The 16,003-nt window shown below is 41.6% G+C and overlaps 1 protein-coding gene across 3 annotated transcripts in view; it reads right to left on the bottom strand.

Annotated features, from left to right (window-relative positions):
• Apoo (apolipoprotein O) overlaps nt 1-15,967 on the bottom strand; it is a 38,298-nt gene extending 22,331 nt beyond the window's left edge. The window contains exons 1-4 of one of the 3 annotated variants that reach the window (XM_040744210.1): nt 15,822-15,967; nt 8,794-8,901; nt 6,399-6,518; nt 3,591-3,645 (exon numbers count right to left, since the gene is read on the bottom strand). In XM_040744210.1, coding sequence (XP_040600144.1) covers nt 3,591-3,645; nt 6,399-6,518; nt 8,794-8,901; nt 15,822-15,830 — 292 coding nt within the window. In that variant the 5' untranslated portion in view covers nt 15,831-15,967. Of the gene's footprint in view, nt 1-3,590; nt 3,646-6,398; nt 6,519-8,793; nt 8,902-15,655; nt 15,772-15,821 lie in introns of those variants that run through there. The other 2 variants (XM_040744209.1, XM_040744211.1) reach the window with 2 other exon arrangements.
• Nucleotides 15,968-16,003: the final 36 nt, after the last annotated feature.

Here is a 16,003-nt window from a genome sequence, read left to right as displayed (position 1 = left end):
TGAACTCGAGGGGCCTGACATAGCATGCACAGGGCCAGAAGCTGTCCGCACCAGGGCCTTTGCTTATATATTATGGCTTCCAGTTTAGTGTTTTTATAGGGCTCCTGAGTGCAGAAACAAGTGGGTCTCTCATTCTTGTGCCTGTGCCTTCTCCTGGGCTCTTTTCCTTCTGTTGGTTTGTCTTGTCAAATTCCAATGCGTTAGCTTTTGTTTTCTTATTATATTTTCATAGTATCTCTTAGAATCCTGTTTGTTTTCTAATTAGTAACAGAAAGGGGGTAGACCCAGAGGAAAGGGGATGTAGGGAGGAACTGGAGGAAGGGGAAACTGTAATCAGGATATGTTATGTGGAAAACAATCTAGTCTCAACAAAAGGCAAAAAACAAAAAAAAACTGTGCTGGGTGGTGGTGGCGCACGCCTTTAATCCCAGCACTCGGGAGGAGAGGCAGGCGGATCTCTGTGAGTTCGAGGCCAGGCTGGTCCGACAGCCTCCAAAACAATACAGAGAAACCCTGTCTCGTAAAACCAAAAAATAAAAATTAAAAATTAAAAATAAAACTGCATTAGTGTGAAAAAACAGGAGAAAGCAGGCTGGCCAACCCATGGGGAGCAAGTCAGTAAGTAGCAATCCTCCATGGTCTCTGCTTCAGCTCCTGCCTGACTTCCCTCCATGACCTGCTGTAAACTGTAAGCAGAATAAACCCTTTCCTCCAAGTTACTTTGGTCATGGTGTTTTACCACAGCAATAAAGAGCAAATTAGAACAAAGTTGATGCTGGAAATAAGTAGCCATTCTTGGTGGTAATAGAATTTAATAACTTAAAAATAAATACAACAGTGAGCCTGCTTATGAAATAAGTAATACAATACATGACCTTATTTGCCATGCCTAAAGTATATCTTAGGACTTGGATTTGCATGATGTCTCCTTTTCTCTCCTCTCTACGGAGCCAGTCTCACGTTCAACTAGAGTGTGCTTGGGCACTGCCTCCTCTGGAACGCTCATGAACATAGAGCCTGCCTCCTCTGAAGTACCATCAGATGTACAACCTTTGCTATCTCATCCTAGGGCACCTTGTATGTCATCATCCATGTGTGTGTTCTCCCCACACAGACACAGGATACGTTTCTTCACAGTGGATTGCTTAGATTTGTTTTAAGACTGCACCAAGAGGAGGGGATGACACTCCTTTAATACCAGCACTCAGGAGGCAAAGGCAGGTGGGTCTCTGTGAGTTCAAGACCAGCTTGGTTTACAGAGTGAGTTCCAGGACAGCTAGGGCTGTTAAACAGAGAAAATCTGTCTCAGAAACCAAAATAAAATTGAAAAAAGAAAAGAAGAAGACTGCACCTGAAGCCAAAGCCTCGCTACTTCTGGCTACACGTCTCAGCTATGGCTACTGGAAAACGGATGCACAGTCTTGGGATAATAGAACGTTTAGTAAGAGTCTTTACAGTAACTCTGTGCTCAGGAGAAAAGGCAAATGCCTCAGGTAATGCCTGCTGCCGTGAATCAGTAGGAAATGGCAGGTTAACTCGAGGGTAACTCTTCAGTTACAATCTTATTCCACCATGAGAACAAACCTCTGGAAAAGCAAGACTTCAATGTGCTGAGATGTCATAAAGAGAAGGAAATACTTGCCAATATCTCTACTATTTAACTAATTCCAGGCTGAAATTGGAAAAACATAGATGGTAAATTCAGTTTATAAGTGCATGTGATAAGTGTTCCACAAGCGAGGCACAATCATGGAAAACAAAATTTTAAAATGTAAGAATACTACTATTTATACAAAAAGAATTTTCACAAGTATAGAAGTTCAGTTCCTTCCTGTATCCAGATTTGTAAACCTTTTTTGGGGTTTCAGTATTTGGTTTTGAGATAAGATGTCAATATGTATTTATGTATTTCTGGTCATCCTGGAGCTCACTATGCAGAAGAGGCTCCCTTGAAATTGCCTCTGCCTCTCTCTTGTCTCTCTCTACCTCTGCATGCCTCTCTCTCCGCCTCTCTCTCTACCTCCCTGACTCTCTGCCACTCTCTCCCTCTCTACCTCTCTCTGTATCTCTCAGCCTCTCTGCCTCACTCTGCCTCTCTCTTTCCTCTCTTCCCCCCTCTCTCTCCCTCTCCCTCACTGCATCTCTCTCTAACTCTCTACCTCTTGCTCTACGTCTCTGCCTCTCTCTCAGCCTGTCTACTTCAGTCTGCCTGTCTCTCTGTCTCTCTCTGCGTCTGTTCCTCTATCTGTCTCTCTCTCTGTGCCCCTCTTTCCCTCTCACTTCCTCTCTCTCGGCCTTTCTGGGCGTCTCTCTGGCCCTTTATCCACTTCTCTTCTCTCTCCCTCTCTCTGTCTCTCTCCCTCTCTCTGTCTCTCTGCCTCTCTCTGTCTGTATGACTCTCCTTGTCTCTCTCCCTCTCTCTGTCTCTCTCCCTCTCTGTCTCTCTATCTCTCTCTGTCTCTCTGCCTCTCTCTGTGTCTCTGCCTTTCTCTGTCTCTGTCTCTCTCTGTGTCTCTCCCTTTCTCTGAATCTCTGCCTCTCTCTGTCTCTTTGTCTCTCTGTCTCTGTCTGCCTCTCTCTGTGTCTCTCTCCCTCTGTGTCTCTCTGCCTCTTTCTGTCTGTCTCCCTCCCTCTGTCTCTCTGTCTCTCTGCCTCCCTCTGTCTCTCTGTCTCTCTCTACCTCTCTCTGCATCTCTCTCCCTTTCACTGTCTCTCTCCACCTTAACCTGCCTCTCTGCCTCTCTCAATGACTCTTGAGCCCTCTCTGCCCCTCTCTCCCTCTCTCTACCTTTCTGTCCCTCTCTCTCTGTCCCTCTCACTACCTCTCCGGCCCTCTCTCTGGTCCTCACTGCCTCTCTGCCACACTCGCCTCGCAGCCTGCCTCTTGAACTCTGTCTGTCTCTCTTCCTCTCTCTTCCTCTGTCTGCCTCTCTCTATCTCCTTCTCCTTCTCTCTGCCAGTCTATCCCTCTCTCTCCCTCTCTGCCAGCCTCTCTGCCTCTGCTCTCTGTCCAAATCTCTGCTTCCCTCTCTGCCTCTCTGTCCCTGTCTCTTTCTCTGCCTCTGTCAACCTCTCTCTCCCTCTCGCTCTGCCTCTCTCTCTCCCTTTCTCTGCCTCTGTGCCTCTCTCTCTGCCTCTGCCTGTAGAGTACTGGGATTGAAGGCATGTGTCACCACGTCTAGCCAGTGCAACTTTTATTAATGGCAGCTAATGAATTACTGTAATTCAGAAAATCTGGTTTGGAGTAAGCATGTTAAATTTCATTACAATTTTTTTTTTAGCAGTTGACCTCACATATGCTAGGAAAACATTCTGCTACTGAACTACATCCCCAGCTCTGAACAGTTTGTTTTTTTAATTCAGAGCATGAGCACTGGCTAACCCAACAATCCCAATAATGTTGAAGCGATTCAGGAACTACTACTCTGAAACCTGATTCAAATATTGATCATCTTCCAGACAAACATAGCTCTAAATTTTTCCATACAATTTCAATGACTCTATGGTTTCCAGCACCTATTCATGAAAACCCAGTTTAATAGTTCAACAGGATGAAGTACCTGATTATGCCTAATTAAAACTGAACTTACCTAATCCCCACTGGACAAAGCGTTCCACCCTGGGTTTAGTTTGGGAGTATATTTCCTAAGAAGATAAAAAGAAATAGAATGAGTAGAGTTTGTTGATTGGAAAATAGCAGAATATACTTGTGTTTACTGAATAAATTACCATTATTAACACTGTTCGGTGTTAGAGATGAATCTTGGGCCTCTCGCAGGTTAAGCATATACACACTACCATCGAGCTACACCTCCAGCTAGTAACAGTTTTTAAACAAAGGTGCCTACTTTCAGTTTTATTGCTTTTTTTCTCTTTTGTAATTTCCCTTTCATTAGTAGCCTGTTTGTCAGAATGCTTTACTATTGCCACAGAAATCAAAGAGTAGGTTTTGACAGCCTACTCTTCTCACTCCTAAGACTAAAGGAAATAATAAGTCAGAAATTTGAAACATTAGAGAGATAGCTCAGTGGTTAAGAGCACACACCACTTTGTGTTCTTTTTGCAGAGAACAAAAGTTCAATTCCCAACACCAATGTCAAGTGGCTTACAACTATGTGTAACTCAAGCTCCAGGAGGATACTATGCCTCTGTTCCTCACAGGCACCTGAAGTCAAGTCAGGTGTACACACACACACACACACACACACACACACACACACACACACACACACGCATGCACGCACCTGAAGTCAAGTCAGGTGCATGCACACACACACACTTAAAAATAACAAAAATTCCTAAAAAAGACAAAATCTATATTCTTAATAATGAGATGTGATCCTTTCCCCATAAGATTATTAACACTGTCTTTCAAATTAAGTCTATTTTATGACTCGCCATGATTTTAGAGACTACATTTAGAAAATGCTCCTTTAAAGTAGGAATGAGCAGCTTTACTGAGACCAATAAGTTGATAACTCAATTTTAAAAAGACATCCTAATTCTAAAGTAAATGAAATTATCACCATCCTTTTAGCAATACAATGGCTTTGAGGAGCCAGAGATGTACCTCAGTGGCAAAGTGCTTACCTAGTATGAGTGAGGAACTGAGCAAACAATCGAATGAATTGTATATGAGGCTGGAGAATGTTTCAGCAGTTACATTCTTGCAGAAGACCTGGGTTTGATTACCAGCACCTGCATGGTGACTCACAGCCATCTATAACTGCAATTCCAGTCAATCTGACACTCTTACCCACATGGAGCACAGACATACATGCAAGCAAAACACGTAACATAGATAAACAGATAAAAATGTAAGCATGGCTTGTACATGAATATCAAATGGTCCTAAAGGAAATGAGGACTTAGCTAAAAGAATCTTCAAGAACTCTACAGTGAATAGGGAAAGTAATACAGGAATAACAAAAGGTATCAGAACTAGCTGCCACTGAGAAAATGATTGTTCTATAAATTTCCGTCCAAATCAGAACAAGTCATCCACATACTTTTAAATGAGCTTGCAAAACAAATGTTGAATGTGGAAGAAGATATATGTATACAACTGCTATCACTTCATTAAAACTCAACTACTAGCCAGGCGGTGATGGGGCACACCTTTAATTCCAGCACTCAGGAGGCAGAAGCAGGTGGATCTCTGTGAGCTCGAGGCTAACCTGGTCTATAGAGCAAGTTCCAAGACAGCTAGACCTACAGAGAGAAACCCTGTCTCAAAAAAACAAAAAAAAAATGCTTGTGGTACAGTCACGAAGTCTAGAGTTCAGATCACAGCACCCATATAACAAGCCAGCTGTCCCAAAAATACCTGTAACTCCAGCTCTGAGCAATCTGATGCTCTCTTCTGGCCTCCCTGTATGCATACACTCTTACAATTACACACACACACACACACACATACACACACACAAATAATAAAAGCAATCTTTTTAAAAGGAGAAAAAAACTATATATCAAAGTCTGGAGAAACGGTCTATTCCTTTTTCTAGCTTAATCATTTTGCCATTTTAAAGTTTCGATTACTTCTTCAAGAAAGAACAAGAAATTTCCTGGTCTGAAGAAGAAAGACCAGGAGTTAGAAATATTTCTCTTCATGAAGAATTCAATGTGTCTAATAAAGCCATCCTAATTACAAGAAAATTTTCCCATTTATCATTACTAAAATAAGCATGGTCATGGTGATAACCAGCATATGATATAGACAGGCATTTTGTTATACGAGCATCACAGAAGAAAGTATTTTTAAAAATACTTTTGAAAGGTAAAGTACTTTTTTCTGTGATACCCTGCTCTCCAGTGAAGGTGCCACAGCCCTTCTGGTGAGAGGGGAATTCCCCTTGCCGCCACCAGGATGCCAGATCTCATTGTATTTGCTCTCTGGTTAGCGTCGAAGAACACTTGTAAATTAGACACACTTAACTTGGCACTCTTTTTTTTTTGGTTTTTGAGACAGGGTTTCTCTGTATTGTTTTGGAGCCTGCCCTGGACCTCACTCAGTACACCAGGCTGGCCTCACACTCACAGAGATCCACTTGTCTCTGCCTCCCAAATGCTGGGATTAAAAGTGTGCGCCACCAACGCCTGGCCACCTTAGCACTCTTTATTATACCTTTTCTCAAAACATGCAGTCAGGGCTGGGCATGATGGTTTACATCTGTAATTCTAGCACCTATGCCAGTCAGTGAGGCAAAAGCATCACCAGTCAGTCTGAGGATAACATAGTAAATTCCAGGACAACCTTACAAAGTGAGATCCTAAGAAACTAAAATAAGTAAATTAAATAAATAAGTAAAAAGTAATTAACAAATAAGTAGTAAAACTAGAAATTAAAACATACAACCAATATAGACTTTTCACTATTAAGTCTTAAGTAGATGTACCTGACACCAACTTGTATATGGCTCACACTGATGTCGGAGTTGAGAGATGTTTTCTTCAAGTTGAGTCCTTGGCTCCTCCACATATTTAGATTGAGCCTCAGGAACTGAGTAGAGCGAAAGCTACACAAATTAAAACAAAAACAAAAGCATATGCTATGAGATCACGTAACATATGATCAATTTTGTAGTAGGTTAGTATCGCTAACAATTTGTAAATAACAGTTACCTTAAGGGTTATATGCAACCACTAACTTTATTTCAGATGCGTTTTGTGCCTTGCTTCCTCACTAAGGACAAGGACAAGAGAGCAGGACTACAAAGTGCCCTGTCTTCTCCCTATCTCCTCTACTGCCTTGGTTTGGTAGTGTGGAATAACTACTGAATCTAGAACCTCAAGCATGCAAGGCAAGCACCTCCAGCCCCCTTTACCCACTTCACAGACTGGTAACTGGTATTTTACGTCAAACTGAAAGTGGGAAAAATTCTACTATTCTAAAGGATAAAAGGAGGAGGTGTATTTGTGGGGAGGGCACAAGTCATGGCGCATGTGTGGCAGTCTGAAGACAACTTTGTGAGAGTCAGTTTTCTCCTACCATGTGGGTCTCGAGGACCGAACTAAGTCATCAGGCTTGTCAGCAAGTGCTTTTAGCACTGAGCCGTATTAGCAGCCCTTGGGCTTTTTTTGTTTCGTTTTTTAAGGAAAAAGCTGAGCAGAATTGAAGAATAACTGGTTCCATGGATCAAATATCAGAACGCTACGGATCAAGGCAAATCAGTCGTCCACCTAGGAAAGAGCCTTCTCAGTCGCCACTACTCGCCACCTGTTCCCCTGAAAATGCTACTGTTCTAAAGCCTGAGAGGAGAGAAAGGGAAAAGAAAAGCTACCTAGCTTTATGTAAACACTAGTCAAGTAACCTTGCCTGGCCACTAGGGACATCTGCATATCATTTTATTTCAAGGCAATTGAATAAAATAAAAAATTTCAAGTAATCACTGGAGGTTCAGATAAAAAGAATATAAATGATGGAGGAAGGATATTTTATTTAATTCATCTACTATATACTAATATTTATTTAAGCATCTCTAATCTTGCCAGTAACCAGAAAAAAATCCAGGGCTTTTAAAGAAAAATGTGAATAGGTTTTTTTTTTTTTTGCTCGATAAGCAGTCCAGAATCAGGCAGGTTATTCTGAAAACTGACTTGTGACAATACACAGAAAGTGAGGGATTTTGGAACACTCGCTCCTAAATGGGATGTCTTCGCCAAGCCCTCCCCTCGGGGCTCTGGGAAGTATACAGGCGATGAAGGACTTCAAGAGAACAGTGTCTTGCAGACACAACAGGAAAGAAGCACATCCGAACTCAGCATGCTCAGGGCCTGCGCAGGTTCAAGCTGGACAGGTGCTGAGAGACAGAAGTGGACAGAGGCTCCCACCTCTAACCAAGAAGCTATCTCCAACTGGCTACTTCTTGCAAAGGAAAAACTAGTTCTCTTCAATGGAGCCTCATTGGGGATATTAAACACACTTAAGAGCAGATCCTGGGGATGGAGAGATGGTTCAGTGGTTAAGAGTACTGGCAGTTCTTCCAGAGCATCCGGGTTCAATTTTCAGCACCCACATGGCAGCTCACAGCTGTCTGTAACTCCAGTTCCAGGGGATCTCACATCGTCACACCAATGCATACTAAATAAAGTTAAATGAATTATTTGTAAAAAAAAAAAAGAGCAGGCCCCATGCCTAGCAGTAGACGGCCAACACAAAATTAATGCAATAGTATCTTTTTTGTAGACTTTTGTCCCATATTGCTTCGTTTGGGCATTTTTTTTCTTACTGGCCTTTTGTTTCTAATTTTGCTTTTATGGAGAGAGAAAAATGTTTCTTGTGATTTTTCTTTTTTTTTAAATTATAGTTTTGGCTTTTGGTTGTTTGCCTACTTGTTTTCTAAAGAAAAAGAGAAGTGCAGAGCTGGGTGGACGGGAAGGTGGAAACGATCTGGGAGGAGTTAGGGCAGGGAAAACAGTGATCAGAATATATTGCATGAAAAAAAATTTTCAGTTTAAAAATAAGTACTTACTAAGAAAAAGGAAGTTATATTTACAATTGACTAAAAATTAAATCTATGAGCTATTCTTTAATTATGTCCCTAGCTATATTCCACTATCATCTGTGGAAAAATCAGAGTTCAGCAATTTCCCACAGAGAAAACAAACTATCAGGAAATATACATATCTTCCTTTCAAATATTTCTAAGTGTGCTAAGGATATATGTTAGTATTTAGCTCAAAGAGTAAAACTAAAAGTACAAATCTTTTATCACCCTGATAGATAATTTATAAGACCTCTCTTAACTAAATCAAATATTCACTATGTACCATACAGTAAGAGCACGTTACCTCGTCAACCTTCATGTAATTTTTGTGAGGTGAGTCCCTTTTGGGTGCTGCATAGACCCTGAAGGTGAGCAGGCTCAGGCTGGCTGGCCCCACACATCTCTGAATTACCTAAAATACAAAGGCAATCGTAAATCTTTCCTCCATACTACAAACCAAGCGCAACAGACGGAAGTCGGCCAATAATCTCGGCCATTCCCACCCAGAAAAGCTTACTGCCCTTTCTGAAAAGTAAATGCATTTCTGAAATTGTGAGGATGCCAAAACATCAGCATGTGTTCTGAAGAGTTCAAATTTCAAGACTTTATCTTAATTTCCTAAAACGTTCCAAAGCCTTCAATTGAAAAAATTAAAAAAGACACAGCTAGACAGATTGCTACCAAACTATATACTATATATAGAAAAACACCCAACTCTAACTCATTTTTCCCTCATACCTGCCCTTCTTTCTCTATATCGTGTCTCAGGAACAGTGACAACCTCACCAGAAACTCTGAGGTAATTTGAAATTCAATCTCAGAATATAATAGATCAATATTAACTGTAATCACTGTCTTGTACAAAAGATCTTTCCAACTGTATCTTCCCAAAGTTTTGTATTCTTTGACTGATAACTTTCCTCAATCCAAATCCCAACCACTGGAAGCTACCATTCTCCTATCTGCTTCTATCAGTTCAGTATTTTAGACTACATTTAAATAAGAATAAATTAAGGAAATAATGAACAAGTTAATTACCTCCCTTTAGACTTACTATAATAGATACATATTTCAAAATATTACATATATTAAATACATTCCTTTTGCCCATTCAAAAATAAAATAAGCAGCTAGTGGTGGCCCAAACCTTTAATCCCAACTCTCAGGAGGCAAAGGCAGGCGGATCTCCGTGAGTTCGAGGCCAGCCAGGCCTACAGAGTGAGTTCCAGGACAGTCAGGGCTATACAGTGAAACCCTGTCTCAAAAAAACAAAAATAAATTTGAATTAAACACCAAGGTCACCTTCACCACCACCATCGATTCTTGTGGTCACTGAGCTCTGGTGATAGTGCCTATTAACGATGTCACTTCTACTTGCTCTACTAAGCTCTGGTAACAGTGCCTATTAATGACGTCACTTCTACTTGCTGTCTGTCCTTCCCCTCCTGAACTGTCTGTCCTTCCTTGAGCCCTCATTTCTTTCCTAGGTTGCTTTTAGCAGCCCTCTATGGATTCAAAACACCACAGGAGAAACCACAATGATCAATCTAAACTATATCCCTGACTAGATTCTATCTTTACCTTATTACCTAGGACTTTTATGTGAAGCAAAGATTTGCTATAACCAGCCACAACCACTTTCCCTAACCTCACTCTGACTCTAGACACAAAATGTGAACTTTATGTATTTCTCTTATGCTGTTTTCCAGCTACCTGGGCTTATGCAGACTTCTTGAGTACAAGGTCAACCCTGAGTGAGACCAAGGCCAGCCTAGTCCTCACAGCCAGACCCTGTCTCAAACAAAGTCAAAAAGACTCAGGCATAGATTAATTCTTCATCTCCAGCCATAAGAGTAGATTCCTGGAAGCTAGCCAAGATAATAAATCTGGCAATACCATAAACATTCAGATCATAATGGGTACACAGAAAGCTAAATTGTTTTTGCTGCTTTGCATGTCAAAAAGTACTACCCGGAATTCTGCAGCTTGGGAACCACATTGCTATCCCAGTAAAAGTGCTTTAAAAACAAATGGAAAACTCGAGTTAATTAAGATGCCTCCAAATCTCTAAATCCCTGACAACTTGCCTTCTAACTCTCTAGAGTAGATAGTCTCTTCCATTTTTAAGTAGGAGGTCTGTGCTGGTTGGTTTTATGCCAACTTGACACAAGCTACAGTCATTTGAGAGATGGGAACCTCAACTGAGAAAATGTCTCCATAAGTTCAGGCTGCAGTTGATCCTGTGGCATTTTTAAATTAGTGATTATTGTGGGAGGGCCCAGCCCATAGTGCTACCCCTGGGCTCTCTAAGAGAGCTGGCTGAGTAGGAAACAAGCCCATAAGCAGCACCTCTCCATAGCCACTGCATCAGCTCCTGCCTCTGGGTTCCTGCCCTGGCTTCCTTCAGTTACGGACTACAGCATGAAAGTGCAAGCCTAATAAACAAACCCTTTCCTCCCAACTTGCTTTTGGTCATGGTATTTTAACACAACAGTAACACAAAGACAAGGTCCTTTGTTTATTCTCCCAAAAGTAAATACCTTTCATCTTACCAGCCTTTCCATTTAAATTATGTAGCTTTTTCCTTTTCAATAAAAGGCCTTTTTGTGCCTATGGACATGTGGGGCTTCAGAATCATCAGAGGACTGTTTTAAAAGCAAAGATTCTAGCACCTTCCCCTAAAGAGTTTGACTCAGGCCGGGAGGCAGACGCAGGCAGATCTCTGTGAGTTCGAGGCTGGGCTGGTCCAACAACCTCCAAAACAATACAGAGAAACCCTATCTTGTAAAACCAAAAAAAAAAAAAAAAAAGAGTCTGACTCAGTAAATCTAAAGGAACCCAATAACGCATTCCCACCACAAGCCAAGTTTCAAAAATCACCATTCTACAAGATGCTTTGGGAACTTATTTTAAGAACATTTTAAAGACAATGAAATGAAATGAAAATTGTCCAAAACATTAAAAACAGTAGCATCAAGCCGGGCTGTGGTAGCGCACGCCTTTAATCCCAGCACTCGGGAGGCAGAGGCAGGCAGATCTCTGTGAGTTTGAGGCCAGCAAAAACTCATACACATAAAATAATATAAATAAATGTAAAAACATTTAAGAGTTCAAGGACAGCCATGACTGTGCAGCAAGTCTAAAACCAGCTGGAGCTATTTGAGACACTGTCTAAATAAAAAAGATATAAAGAAAAAAAACAGAACTATTTATAAGAAGCTTTCAATTCTGTAGTTTTGTGTCAAAGTTGCTGCTATTCCCTAGTTCTTCTGTATCTACTATAAAGTCTGTAATCTTAAAAGATAAGCAAAGAAAAAAATTGAGGCTTGAAAAAGAAGACTAACATCTTTTCCTTACAGAAAAACTTTTTACTTTCTTTGGGGGTGGGGAGCAAAATCACTACAAAATTATATCAATAAAGCAAATAAAATACATTTCATCTGTAATTGTTTCATTTTTATCCTTGTAAAAATAGCTATCTGATTTTTTTCAAATATACATAGAAAAAGTAACAAACTTGTATAATAAACAGTTAAGAAATCTCCTGACCAAAGAGTGTGCTTTAAAGAAAACTGCAATTTTTTAAGTAAAAATTATGTCTAAGATTCAATTAGTTGATGGAAATCTGGATTTATGGTAAAAATCTTTGTTTAAAAAAGAATAAAGACAAGAAAAATAATATTTGGGTTATATGCAGCAACATTAACAGTGCTCCTGAACAGATCCTAAAAACAAGCTCAGAGGCAGTATTTTCCAGGTGACATAAGTCACCAATGCACAGTGTAGGAGAGCTGCCAGAGTCCTTGTCTCACTCTTTCCTTACTTACCAGTCTGAGAGTTCGAGGCCAGCCTGGTCTATAAAGCAAGTTCCAGGACAGCCAGGACTGCCTGTTAACACAGAGAAACCCATCTCGAAAAAGCAAAAAAAGAAAAAAAAAGAAACTGGTACTGCTTAACTTTCCTACATAAACTAGGGGAAAACTTAGCAAAAGTTATAAAATATATTCTTTAAGACTGATTTTTAAGCTGGGTGTTGGTGGCGCATGCCTTTAATCCCAGCACTCAGGAGGCAGAGGCAGGCAGATCTCTGTGAGTTCAAGGCCAGCCTGGTCTACAGAGTGAGTTCCAGGACAGCTGGAGCTGTTGCACAGAGAAACCCTGTCTGAAAAAAAACAAATAGTTAGTTAATTCCACAGTATATTAACTAACTATGCCCAGGCCATAGCTCTGATAAATAAAATATATGAAATGAAGGAATCCTAGTATTGCACGTGCAAACTGGATGTATGTATTTGGTATTCAAAATTCCTGCTACAGCACAAAGAAAAGTTGCTTCCAATAACAGAATTCAAACACTGGCACACTTTTCAAATGTGATTTTTAAAAAATCCATAATGATCCCTACTAACCTGATCATGAATAGCCAACTCAAAACAATGGTCACAGGGCTGGAGAAATGGCTCTGGTTACATTTTATTCTTATTATTCTTACAGAGCACCAGAGTTCGAATCCCAGCACCCACATCAGGCAGCTCACAAACACCTGGAACACCAGCTTCAAGGAACCAACACTTCTCTGACTTCCTTGGGCACATACATTCACATAATTAAATAATAAAAATTTGAAAAGAAAACAATGGTCACAGTTTAAACATTAAATATACCTATAACAAACTACTCACATGCACTTCCTTATCAAGACCTATACTATTAAGCCTCGTACCTTCCAGTCCTAGTCTTCCCAAGCTGGCAATTCCCAAAGCCAGAGAAGCCCTCCCATTTAATCTATCCTCTCTACGCAGAGACTTGTAGTAGCAAAACTCTCAGCAAAGCCTTTGCAACCCCTTGTTGTTGTTGTTGCCCCCTGGTCAGTGCCTTTTCCAAATCCTACCCCATTCATGAAATCATCACCCTCAAAAACACAGGGAACATGCACTAAGGAGCTTCCTAAATTAATTATTCAAAGTCTGATGACCGCCAGCATCAATGGCACTGAGATGCTCAAAAAATAAGAAAATCTGAGGCCCCATCCCAACCTAGCTTTTAATAAGAGTCACATGCACATTACAATTTGATGGACTGTGGCTCTCAACTGCTGATACCTGGTATCAAAATAAAATTCGTCATTTATTGACACATAGGGTTTTATATATATTTTACACATAATATAAAACTGGAAGGCACTTTTTACACTACCAGAGGAGAAAGGTAAACACCAACCCAGTTACAAACCAAATGATCTAAAATGGTGACCTGCCTGCAAGATATGCAGGTGCAATAGTGGCATAAAATTTGTGGGTATAACCAACCACTATTTGATAGGAACTAAGGCCCACACCATAAATTGAACCCATGCCTGACACTGCCCAGGTGCCCAAGAACCAGAGACTTGATAGGCCCATGAACATAGGAGAAAACTAAATACGACTGTTCATCTAAAATAATGTAGCAATAAAGTGACTCCAAATGATATTCTGCTATACTCATAGATCACTGCCTTGGTCAACCATCATCAGAGATGCTTCCTCCTGCAACAGATGGGAACAAATGCAGAGACCCACAATTGGACCTTGGAACACTCAGTCCTAAATGGGCTGTCTCCATCAAATCCCTCCCCTCAGGGCTCAGGGAACCCTGTGGAAGAGGAGGAAATATTGTAGGAGTCAAAGAGGATGAAGGACACCTAGGGAACAAGGCTTTCTAAACACAGCACAACACACATAGGAACTCACAGAGACTGTTGCATCTTGCACAGGACCTGCATGAGTCTGCACCAGATGGGGGCCCAGCACTGAGAGAAGAGGACCCAGGTTCCACGCCTAGCACCCACATGACATCTGACAACCACCTGTAACTCCAGTCCCAGGCCTCTTCTGGCCTCTGTGGGCACCAGGCAAGTAAGCATGAGTTACACACACATCCATGCAGTAAGACACTAATACACATAAAATAAAAAATCAAAACGAAAACAAATGCTCAACACAGCTAAAGACACAAAGGACAAAAAACCACCCCTGGTTGCAAGGAAAACCAACAAGACCATAGTAAATTCAGAAGGGTCAGGTCTTTGTTGACAACGGAACCAACAAACCAATGAGTTCAGTGTCTATCCTTCTTCTGGGTTTAGTGAGATAATGTTCCTCAGTATTTTACAATTAGATTTTCTTTTTTTTGGTTTTTCGAGACAGGGTTTCTCTGTGACTTCGGAGGCTGTCCTGGAACTAGCTCTTGTAGACCAGGCTGGCCTGGAACTCACAGATATCCACCTGCCTCTGCCTCCCGTTCTGGGACTAAAGGTGTGCGCCACCAATGCCAGGCACAATTAGATTTTTATTACCCCAATTTCACCAATAGAAAAAAAACAGTCACGGAGAAGTTAAGTGACATGTTCATTATCACATAGCTATAAACTGGCAATACCACAGCAATGGAAGGCAGAAACCATGATCTGATTTTGCAGCCCTTACTAATGCGCCCCAAAGCAGCTGCAGGAAACTTTTAAATGGATAGCAAAATTTTGAGATTTTATTAGCACTATTCTGTAAATGTTATGTTTCTTGGATAGTTGATTTTATAGATTTCTGGATGCTTGTTTTTTTTTTAAGGGTCTCTTTATGTAGGCCTAGAAATCGCTATGTAAACCAGGCTGGCCTCAAACTCACCTGCCTCCACCTCCTAAGTGCTGGGGTTAGAGGTTTGTGCAGCCTGTAATTTTTTAATGACGAAATATAACTGACTTTTAAGAAAGAATAACTTTAGGATAAAATTCAGGGTTTTTAATGTCTTCACTTTAAATGTCTTTACGGAGGACAGGAGTTCAAAAAACAACATGTAAGGGAGGGGATAGGAATAAGAGTGACTTCTCCACACTAACGCTCACCAGCTTTCCCCAAGTAGCCTTTCCCACTCCAGCCTCCCCGACATCCTCGGAAGATGACCCTCCCCCAACCCACCCGCCAGGTTCTGAAACCTGATCCTGCCAAGCAACCAAAGCCACGAACGCTGCAGTGCCCGGACCTGGCCTCATCCTACCCATGCCCCCAAAAGGGCATTAGCCGAGGAAACGGGTACTATAGCTGCGTTCTAAGTTTTCAAAGCGTTTCATTCGCGAGAGAACCACACGAGGGCCGATCCCACCCATGGCTCAGCCTCACAGGTACTGGTACCAAGCAGTGAATGACTCGCTTGGCCAGGACGTAGCCAGCCCGGAAGTTGGCAAAGCCTCGGGGACAGCCGAATCTGATCCCCAAAGAGGCCCCACGGGAGCGTGAGAAGGGCTCCCGGCATCTGAAAGGGGGCGACGACAGTTGTGACCCGGCTCCACGCTCTCACCTTGAACATGTCGCTGGCAGCGGCGGCTCCGGCAGGGTCACCCCTCCCTTGGCCCCGCCCACTGAGAAAAGCGACTACGGAGGCCCGCTTAGATCCTCATTCCCTTGACCGCGAGCAGGCTGTGGTGCAGGAGATTTGCCCCGCCTCCCAACTCAACCCGCCGAAAGCTCCAATCAATCGCT

This window comes from Mesocricetus auratus, unplaced genomic scaffold, assembly GCF_017639785.1.
Source record: "Mesocricetus auratus isolate SY011 unplaced genomic scaffold, BCM_Maur_2.0 Super-Scaffold_100003, whole genome shotgun sequence".
NCBI lineage: Eukaryota > Metazoa > Chordata > Mammalia > Rodentia > Cricetidae > Mesocricetus > Mesocricetus auratus.
This window is presented reverse-complemented; position numbering and strand designations above follow the sequence as displayed.